Here is an 11,260-nt window from a genome sequence, read left to right as displayed (position 1 = left end):
CGAGGTGTCATCGAAAGATAATTATAATGTCGAAAAAAAAGCAGCATTTTTGTTTTCCACCACGAGAAAAGAGTTTATCAAAGAATGTTCGTTCTCTTGAATGGGAGTATAGAGTTATTCGCTGTTCTAGTGCACTTGGAATCAAATTGAGACGCCGTCGGTGCTTTTGTGTTGCTTTTCTTTTCATAAAGAAATATCAAGATATAGTTCACCATCTCTCTCTATTGATATGTCTCTGATCCAATATACGAGCGTTTATTATCTTTTCAATTTTTACATTGAATCCTTATGCAATTTATATCGAGGTAGGCATTTCTGAGCGCTTTAAAACGACAAACCATTGGATTTTCAATTGTAAGGAATTAGAATACTAAACATACATCAAAGAGGAGGACAATGTCACCGGTATCTTATTCCCATGCATGTCTATTGTTATCGTCGGTTGAAACACATAGAATGTAAGATGCATTATTGAATATAATCTTTTAGTTCAAAAAAGAATTTTCCTCACAATTGACCTTCATTGCATTCCCCTTTTGTTCAGCATGATCAACCAGACTTAAAGAGAAGAAAGTTGAATATTTATGAGCTAATTCTATTTAGCATATAATTTTTCAACTATTTTCGTATCTATAACATAAAAAAAGAAAACTGCCGCCTCTCTGATTTTTTTTCTTTTCGCCATTGTCATTTTTGGCCAATTTCAAAGATTATGTTAAGAAAGCTGGAGAAATATTGTTGCTTGCCCTGGCAACCCAATAATCACCTTGGCCGTTGCTGTTCAAGGGCAAATCTACGGGGGAGGGGGGGGGGGGGGGGGGGGGGGGGGGGGGGGGGGGGGGGGGGGTTAGGGGGGTTTACCCCCCCCCCCCCCCCCCCCCCTTGGGCTGCCAAGTGAAAATGTGATGTGCATAGAAAACACCATCATATTGTGTCCAAACCCATACAGTATTAGTAGATGCCAGGAAAACATCACTTACGGGGGTTCAAAATAGCAAAAGAAATCGCCTTGCCGCTACGCGACTCGTGGACGATGCTCCGCATGTTAGTAGATACCAGGAAAACATCACTTACGGTGGTTCAAAATAGCAACACAAAATATCGCCTCGCCGCTTCGTATTGAGTCACCCCCCCCCCCCCCCCCCCCCCTTGGCAAAAAGCTAGATCCGCCCCTGCTGTTATTGTGCTTTTTTGTGATTGGAAATTGAATCGTTCTGAATTTAGGAAACATATTAAATGCACGCCCGTCATTCGAGACCGTCGTCCTCGGCCTCATTTGGTGAATACAAGATCGGCAGAAATAACCGAATCGCCAGGCGACGATTCCCCTCGGGTTTTACGAGTCATGCCAATCCTACAGCCTTTTCACACACAGCTAAAATTCATCGTATCTAGAGATGATTACACTCTTATTTCCACGGAGTCAAATTTCACTCTAAATGGCGTCAGCTGGGAGTCAACTCTATTCCTAGTTAAAGTGACACGGATTCCGAATCAATTTGACTCGGATTGTGTGGCATCAGCTGAGAATTGACTCAATTCAGAGTCAAGATGACTCCTTTTCCGTGTCACTTTAACTAGGAATAGAGTTGACTCCCAGCTGACGCCATTCAGAGTGAAATTTGACTCCGTGGAAATAAGAGTGTAGTATAAACATGTTTAACTCAACAGTTTTAAACACCTTTAAAAGAAAATTTTCCCTGTGTGAACATCGTTTATACGATGTTCGGATAGATACGAAGTCGCGATTCATACGCCCCTCAAAGCAGGCAGCAGATACGAAGTTCGTATCTAGAGAGCTTGACATTTTGTGTGTGAACGGTTTAAACGTGTTTAAACTGGATGGAGCGTGCGCTTTGTTTGATATGACCTGAACTTCAATGCGCAATGGCACTACTGCGCATTTTAAGAGCAGTAGTTAATCACGAAACGATTAACGATCGAACCGAAATTTCTGTGTGTGAAGGATGTCGTATGTACAGCTGATTAGTTTAAAGCCCTTTGAACTAATCATGTTTATAGAATTTTAGCTGTGAAAAGGCTGCTAGACTCTCAACAGGTCTCCTCGTAAAAACGACCATTGCACCAATTTTTAACACAGGGCTGACCAGACGCCCCTTATTTTATGGAATCGTTCCTTATTTCAATCAATTTTCCCGCGCCCCTGATCGAAACCTCCAAGGGACGCCATTTTGTACGACCTCTATTTCATTGAAAACGGAATTTTTTAAACAAAAAGTAGACGGTACTATATTATAACAAACCTATATATGAAATAGTGCATGCACAACATTTTAAAGTCTCTACATTGTGTTCCTCGCTTCGCTCACTCGCTGCATTTCAGAAACTGGAAAGTTTATCATGGGCGAAAGACAATCATAGTTTATTTTATATATTAAGAATATATGAGCTGCGACGTCGGACTCCAATGGATAGGTTGTCTTCTGCATGTGCTCACCTAAACTTCGCTTGGTCATTTAAAAGCTGCTATTTGGGCAAGAGACGAAAAACCCAAGTATTATTCTGCCCGTAGGTATTTATGTGCCTCTCTATCATTATATAGGAAATGGAAAAATACAAAAAGCTGTGGTTTTAAAAAAAAAGAATATAGTACCGGTCTTTTTTTTTGTCTTTATCAAACGAAAGAAAAGTTTAATACGGAAATACAAGAAGCCATGAATGTAGAAAATAAAAAAACCTCAAGAAAGCAAACCATAATCGGACAGCCCCCCCCCCCCCCCAAAAAAAAAAAAATGATTATAACTAGTTACTATAATCTGCTCAACAAAGATGGAGAAAATGGAGATCTGCTAATTTTTGTTTATGATTCCTTAATCTTCTTCTTCTTCATCCTGTTATTCTTAATATCTACTGGGGGGGGGGTTCGTTTTTTTGTCAGTTAAAATCACCGTTAATTTTATTTGTAAGCAATAATTTATGCCATGCCTACTAAAATTATAATAGCCCCGCCTCCTACCACTTGAATACTGTTGAAGATGAGGTGGGAAAAAAATCACATGACAGCGACACACGCTCACACACGCCCACACCCGCACACACGCACACCAACACACGCCACTACTTTAGTTGTCTATGGCCCCTACGCAAATCACACATACGCCCGCGCGCACACACACACTCGCACACACACAATCTTATTTTGGCTGAGCAGTTATATAACGTAATGTTTCTTAGTATGTTCTCTACTGAGCACCAAGTTAGAACCTCATCATCGTCAGCTTTGTGCAAAATATATCATACAACCTTTATTCAGGAGGGTTTTGCGAAGGCACAAGGAGGCTGTTTAGAAGGACATAATTATGAATGTTATCTTTCTTTAAAACAATTGATGTTAAGTAACGGATGGTTAGCATTTAAGTGTCTACACTTTTTAAGTCGGTAAAACTGCTTAACATAATTTTTATTTGAAATTTTCCATATCTACATTTTAACTTCACTGATTTAGTGCTTCAAAAATATTTTAAAAACTTTTCACGAGATAATCAAAAATATTATTACAATGAGTGCCCTGGATACTGTCTCGCTTATTTTCCCACTGGCAATTTGTGGTTCAGCGGTAGTCTTGAATTTTCTTTCGATGTCTGCCATCTTGGGTTTCGCTGCGTTACGAAAACAGCAAAATATTTTCGCTTTTCATCTTTCTCTGTGCGATTTCATCGGAGCGATGGGTATTGTGATGACTTATGTGCCAAGACTTATCAAAGGGGTAAGTCTCAAACCGTCTCACTTTCAATCTCTTTCTCTTAAAGGTAATACAACGTTTTGGGAAATTTTGAAAATTGGCTGGATAGTGATTCTTTACAATATTGATATATTTGGATGCCCCTGTAGATTTAATATAAGCACTACAAAATTTAGCCCCTAAAACACTTCTGTTTTCGAGAAAAATTAAATATAAACATTTACCGGTGCTTCCGGTAATTTTTGATAAATTTCAAATAACGCCTACGTTGTTGTTCGTTTGGTATTATAATGGCTATTAGTCAATTTGACTATTGTTGCCAATTTCATCGCATCTCTTTCTTTTAATGTCTTGGTAAAACGGCCATACAATGGTAGCTGCGACCATGCAAATCTCAGAATATGTAGATGTGATATATAATTTCCAAACGGGAATAGCCAATTGGTCGATTTTAGTCAAGAAACATTGTTTTATTGCTAAATTAATATCTTGACCGTGAGAGGGAGCTATACAACATAAACCGTTTATTATATACAATTTCATCACTTTAGACTCCATTTCAACCGCGACAACCATCACAGAATATTGTAGGATCGCATAATGCTTCCAATATGTTCATCTGAACAAAATTCATGGCGATATACCAAAACTTTGTATTACCTTTAATTGACGTAACTTTGTCCTCTCTCTTCATGAACTTACGCCTTACTTTGATTAATATATTGCTGTTGTTTAAGAACACATATCAAACTTCCTTTATACCTTGGATATGGTTTATCAAAGTCCGGACCGCGGGGCATCTCGGGGTTTTTTTAATCTTAAAAGGGTCGGTGATAGAATCCACACGGCTCCCTATCGTTTTATACAAAATGTATGCGTAGCGTCAAAAAACAATTTCCATTGGATCAGATTTAGACGTAAAAGTTAGATACAAGCCTAATTTTCTCCAGTATACAAGTGCAATCAGGCGCGGATCCACATGGCGATTTTTCCGGCCTGCCCCCCCCCCCCCCCCCCCCTCAGCCCCAAAACATAGGATAATACATATATTTAACCTTTTTTTTAAACAAAAAACAAAAGCGGCCCCCCCCCAAAACAAAACAACAAAAAAAAAAATCGCAAACACCAAAACGAATTAGTGATTCTCCTTTCCATTACCCACCCCGCCCCCCCCCCCTGCTTATTCACCGGCTGGATAAATCACTGCTCAATATTTTCTTACGAAGTGAGACCCCCCCCCCCCCCCCCAAAAAAAAAAAAAAAATGGGTGCTCTTACCCCCCCCCCCCCCTCCGGCAGGGCTCAAGGGGCGGCGGAGCCCCCGGAAGCTCAGGGATTATGGGCATTTAATAACGGTCAGATGGGCATATTTTTATACCTTATTTGTGACACTGGCAGGTCACTTTTCTTTCTTTCTTTCTCTCTTTCTTTCTATTTCTGTTTGATATACATGTAGGCCTACTTTTTCAAAAAAAGTGAAGGAGAGTATGCTCGAGCCTCTCCCCCCCCCCCCCCGAGCCCTCCCGATCCGCGGGCCCTGACATATAGGCCTCTGAAAAAGCATATTTCTTACCTGACTATAAATTTGGGACTTTTTCATTTTTCAACAAACGCATAAAAAAAAGTATCATTTACAAAAAAGTGAGGAAAAATCCCGGAAAATCATGTCATTTCAGCATCATTTATAAATCACTGGTATCGAATAAGAAATAAACCACGTTTGTATTTGGGCAACTGGCCCCAAGCCCCCCCCCCCCCCCCCCCCAATCAGTACGCCAGTGGTGACCAGTGGCGTATCTGGCGCTCGGTCTCGTTGTTGGGTGGGGGGAGGGCGAGAGGGGCGCAAAAGCATATCCCACGCCTGTCGTATCGAAGCATAACACCCACATCTTGTTCAGAACGTGAGAAGGAGGGCTTTCACCAGGCTTTCACTCCCGCCGGAAGAAAGTTCTGAGATTTTTAAGTCCACACAGTGCATTATAATGGCTAAAAAGTCTAAATGCCGAGAAAGAAAATGTAAATTGACACCTATGGTGTCGAGGGACTCCTTCCTCATGTTTTGTTAGGTAATGAATAAGGTTAGTTTCTGTGGGTGTCATCATGGTCATGTACGCTAACTCCCTCGAAACCCGCCCTAAACACTATTTGTGAATCCTTATCAGCATACGTCGGCTCTTGCAGGAGCCGTACCATAAGACACTATGAACATGACTGACAAAGAAAGCGGACAAAATATGCAGTTCCTCAGGTAGACAAAGGAACATCCCTTCACTGCTATTATGTAAAAATGTGTAGAACAGGTGTCACATGCATATTCTCCTTTTTACATAATAGCAGTGGAGGGATGTTCCTTTGTTTACCTGAGGAACTGTATATTTTGTCCGCTTTCTTTGTCCGAAAGCGTGAGAGTTCATAGTGAGAGTTCTTTATTGCTCGGCGATCATATCAAATAGTTATGTATCTGAGATGGCCAGATACTGTAAATCAATAACCATTTTCAATAGGATCAGCCTAAATATTTTATGTATGAAAACACGTCATTGTCGTACGTGATATAATAAAGATGTCGGGCTCGGTATTAAGTTTTTAAAAGTAGACTTATTGACCTGTAACATTATTATGATAACAATAATAATGATTACAAGTTGTGTTTTATACCCTTCAGAACCAGAGTGAAAAGACCTTTTGTTTTAATACTATATCACTTTTACAAATGTATACGTAGCATGTTCTTTGGAACAAACATGCCAAGAAAGACAACTTGTAGTTGTGTACGATTAAAGTTGTATAGGCGGATACTCCACCCTCTCATACAAAATAGCGTGCACAGAGCAACAACATGAAAATGGAAAGACACCTCAGGTCTGGGCCTGAGACACCTACTTGCGTTTTGTGAAAGGCTCAAGCATCCGGGGCCAGCTAATAATACTTTTTTTTATTGAGTAAGTTTTGAAGAAGAACAAAAGGGAGTACTCACTCTCCTATCGTATTGGTTATTGGAGAATTTGGAATGTCATCAAATATGTTTTTTCCTTTTAACACAATACTAGTAATTGTTTTGCCACTCAGGCCTGACTAAATATATACTTTTTCGTAAGGCAACAAATAGGTTATTTTGTCATATAACTGATTAACATTTGAAGATTTCCTACACTAGTGCCTGGCCGTGCGTGTCCCATATTGGGTCAGGTTTAGAAAGGTTGTGATTGACATGATTATAAACAAAATTGTTCGGTTTGCACAGTATGACTGTCAAAAATCTGTAAAAGAGTATTCGAGTATTAGACAAGGCGTTTCACACAATAAATTGCACCTGAAATCGCATCATGTGCATTGTAAGTTCTAAACGCTTTCTTTCATACAAATACGCAAAAAAGTTCCACAAAATCGTGCATGCATACTATTTCTCAAGATGTAATAAAACAATATGAATAATTATAGTATTCTAATGATACACTTACATGCAAATGCATGATCGTTTTTTGCGTTACTTTCTGCCTGAAAAATAGTTTTCTATTGCATTTTGTTTTATTGCTGTTATGAGATTATATTCATATTATTGTTATCAAACAGGAATAAAATAAAAAAAAATTATGAATACATAGTTGTACAATGATGAAAGAAGAAGCGATACAAATCGAAACTGATCTTCCCTTCTCTTCCCCGTTTTCTTTTCTTCTTCCTCTTTATTTTCTTTCCCTTTCTCTCCTCTTTCCCTTTCCATTCCCTTCTTCCTTCTCTCTTTTTTCAGTTTGCTGGGGGGAGGCAAGGGCCTCTCTGGCCCCCGATCCACATGTTGTTGGCTGGATTAAAGATAAACTTGAGTTCTGGTAAAAAAAGAAAATGAATTCTCACAGAATCTAACGAAACTTACAGTAAATGTTCAAGATAACAAATAAATGTCATGTGCCAAACAATTTTGGAAGAAAATGTATACTGGCTGAGTAATGAGCATAGAAACATAAGGAAATCAGGGTAGTACTAGCCCGACACCATGTGTGTTGTCCCATATACATCTTTCTGTGTCAGTGAATTTTACTTTACCAAGACTCTGCCAAATTTATGATGATTTTGATGACACCAGAACCTTGCATTACACACCATTACTTACATGCTATATGATCAACTTTTCTGATCCATTCCACACCTTTTCTTTCACAATGCAATCGCATTACCAGAACTCAAGTTTATCTTTAATCACAACTGATCTCCCCTTCTTTTCACCCTTTTTCTTTTCTTCTTCCTCTTTTTGTTCCCTTTTAGCTCCCCTCTTTCCCTTTCCCTTCCTTCTCTCTCTCTCTCTCTCTCTCTCTTTGACAGGAGAGAGGAGAGAGGCAAGGGCCTTTTGGTCCCCCCGATCCACAACTTGTTGGCGGAAAAATCGCAACTGATATCCCCCTTTCTTTTCTTCTTCCTCTTTTTTTCCTTCACTTTATCTCCTCTTTTCCTTCTTTCTTTTCCTTTCCTTCTTCTCTCTTTTTTTTTTTGCTAGGGGGGGGGGGGGAGGCAACAGCCTAGGAGGCAAGGCCTTTCGGCCCCCCTTCCCCCTCGCCCTCGATCTCCTTCTTCCCTCTTTTCTTTTCTTCTTCCTCTTCTTTCTTTCCCTTTATATCCTCTTTCCCTTTCCCTTCCCCCCCTCTCTCTCTCTCTCTCTCTCTCTCTCTTTTTGGGGGAGGGGGGGGGGGCAAGGCTCCCTCGGCTCCCTCGGCCCCCTGGATCCGCGCCTGGTGAACTGTATCACTCTCTTTTCTCATATTTCTTTTCCAGCTGACTGGAAGTGCTTCATAACTTAACTATATCATTTACATTCAATCCCAGATGTTGGAAATCTCAAGTTCCACTTTGATATATTACATGTTTTAATTTATATATCTTGTTTTCAAATAGGTTTTTGTAAAATATATACTTCCCTTTTACTCATAGAAATTTGTTATCACAAAATTAAATCATGTCTTTTTTTTATTTCATCTGAAAATCCCTCGCATCCCTCCAACTTGGAATTAATTAATATGAAATTGTGGCAAAGATATCTTCAACAGTCCCAGGAGATAGTAAAGTGAAAATATGAATGTCACTCTTAAGTGTTTTGTATCATAATTAAAATACTGCTTCTATTTTATTTCATTATATTCTGAAACTTATCTTATCTAAATCTTCATATAACCATCTCATCTTCGTCATATTCCCCGACAATATTCAAGAAGGTCATATGAAATGGAAAGTTACCATTAATTTCCTCTTATCTATGCGTATTTTTTATCTCTAAGAAAAAGGTAATTATTTTTTCAAGGTTTTTCATCAACCTTTACCCACTTGGTAGATACAAGTGGGTAAAATTTGATATAAACCTTAAAAAACTGATGCCTTCGTTTTTAGAGACTAGAAACACAAGCGCGTAGCTAGCTTTTTATTTTAGGGGGCGGTAGTGAGCACGCGAAGCTTTGACGTTTCATTAAATTATAAGAGAAAGAAGACGATTCGTCGTACCGTTCTCGACTCTTAATCCTTGACTGAATTCAGTTCCCCCCCCCCCCCTCCCGTGCGAAGCGTGGAAGCTTTGACGTTACATTAAATTATTAGAGAAAGAAGACGATTCGTTGTACCGTTAGAACTCGACTCTTAATTCTTGCCTGAATTCAGTTTTCACCCTCCCGCGCGAAGCGCGGAAGCTTTGATGTTTCAGTAAATTATTAGAGAAAGAAGACGATTCGTTGTACCGTTCTCGACTCTTAATTCTTGCCTGAATTCAGTGATTCCCCTCCAGCGCGAAGCGCCGAAGCTTTGGCGTTTCATTAAATTATTAGAGAAAAAAAGACGATTCGTTGTACCGTTCTCGAATCTTAATCCATGTCCGAATTCAGTTTTCCCCCTCCCGCGCAAAGCGCGGAAGCTTTGACGTTTCATTAAATTATTAGAGAAAGATGATTCGTTGTACCTTTCTCGACTTTTAATCTTTGTCTGAATTTTCAAAAAAGAATTCTTTGTTTGCTCCTTTTTCTTCCTACGTCCTCTTACCTTTTTCTCTTTTCTCTCTCTCTCTCGTTTGGGGGCCGGCAGAAGAAACACGCCTGTATTGGAAGAAATTGAAGGGTAACGTAAACACGTACAACTGGATGTCAGATCTTCAGTTTAAATTAGAAGTTCTAAACACTAGTTTTTTGTCGGTTTCTTATTAGTTTAGACATCCGATCCAGTGGAAAATAAACAATTCGTCTTAAATCTGGAACCAGCCTCTCTCGAAGAGGCACTTTACAAAATAATTATTTATGGCAGGCTTATACAGTACATTATTTTCGAGGTCCACAATCATGACAATAATATATTTTCGGACCATTAAATTCTACACTATCTGAATTGCAGTAGACAATTTCTCAAATTGCTACCGCAGAATGTGTTCTTTCGGATGAGAACAATCAATAATAACTGTAAAGGGAACCATTGCTGTCAATCCGTGAGATTCCTCCTAAATTTGTGCACAATGAACGGTCCTACCTTTTATCACGCATATTGTTTTTATAATACAAAGACAGAAGGCGTGTCTGGTAATTGTTGGTTAGCGGAATAATTGACGATTATGATCGACAGAGTCTAGACCTAGGATCTACCTATTTTTTAGTAAAAACATGTTTAGTAAAAACAATAACATTGTGGTGTTACAATCATAAGGACGTGATATTACCTTCCTATTATTCTCAAATCCTTGTACAGCTGACGCCCACACCTTGGACTGAACTCCTCTTCGCAACTGCCTTGATAGTCTCCATTCTGACAACTCTTGCAATCGCTGTCGAACGATTCGTCGTCTTTCGCGTGGACCCCTTCGGAAATCGTGACATTATCACCCCGTGTCGATCGATTATGGTCTGTCTCTGTAGTTGGCTCCTTGTCTTCGTCCTCTATTACCTATTCGTCAAATTCGAAGAATACATCAAGACTATCCTTGCCAGGCTCACTCTGACAATCGTCCTCTGGTCAACCATGCTTGTAACTGCAACGTGTTATGGCTTCATTTATCAGAGGATATCGTCGACGTCGAGAAATGTGGCACAATCGGACAGGTTCCTCCAGCAACGGATCAAAGTTCATCAGAAGATCGTCCTCACGTTCGGCCTCGTGGTTGGCTCGACATGCTTGTGTTGGGTCCCGATGAGTGTCGTGGAGATCTTGGAAGGGCTGCAGCTGTATGGAGACAGAGGCTGGTTCGTTCACATGGACAGGGTCTCCTTTAATATCTTATGCCTGAGCCCGGTGCTCAATCCCATAATCATCTGGTCCCGACTGACAGAGTTTAGGAATCAGCTGCCGGTTTGCTTTGGGGGAGGTCTGGGAGGTACCGAGCAGGAGACGAAGACGCCAGTGACCCCCACCATAAGTTTGTCTTTAAGGATTAAGGATAAGGGCATCGCAACACCGCCCTGATGATTATGACGAAACGGCATCTTCAGTACAACCACTAGTCCAGAATCAGGGGGGTGTTTCACAAAGATTCTAAGTCGAACTTAACTCTAAGTTGGACTTAAATATTATGGAGAGCCATTTGTAGCCTTGTAATGAAATA

General features: G+C 39.9%; 1 protein-coding gene across 1 annotated transcript; it reads left to right on the top strand.

The window, feature by feature from the left end:
- The first annotated feature begins 3,418 nt into the window (after nucleotides 1–3,418).
- On the top strand, nucleotides 3,419–11,260 carry LOC115921636. The gene is made up of 2 exons (XM_030979317.1): nucleotides 3,419–3,727; nucleotides 10,411–11,260. The coding sequence occupies exons 1-2, from the start codon at nucleotides 3,521–3,523 to the stop codon at nucleotides 11,119–11,121; spliced, it is 918 nt and encodes a 305-aa protein (XP_030835177.1). The 5' UTR covers nucleotides 3,419–3,520; the 3' UTR covers nucleotides 11,122–11,260.

Source organism: Strongylocentrotus purpuratus, unplaced genomic scaffold, assembly GCF_000002235.5.
Source record: "Strongylocentrotus purpuratus isolate Spur 01 unplaced genomic scaffold, Spur_5.0 spur5_scaffold_10, whole genome shotgun sequence".
NCBI lineage: Eukaryota > Metazoa > Echinodermata > Echinoidea > Camarodonta > Strongylocentrotidae > Strongylocentrotus > Strongylocentrotus purpuratus.
This window is presented reverse-complemented; position numbering and strand designations above follow the sequence as displayed.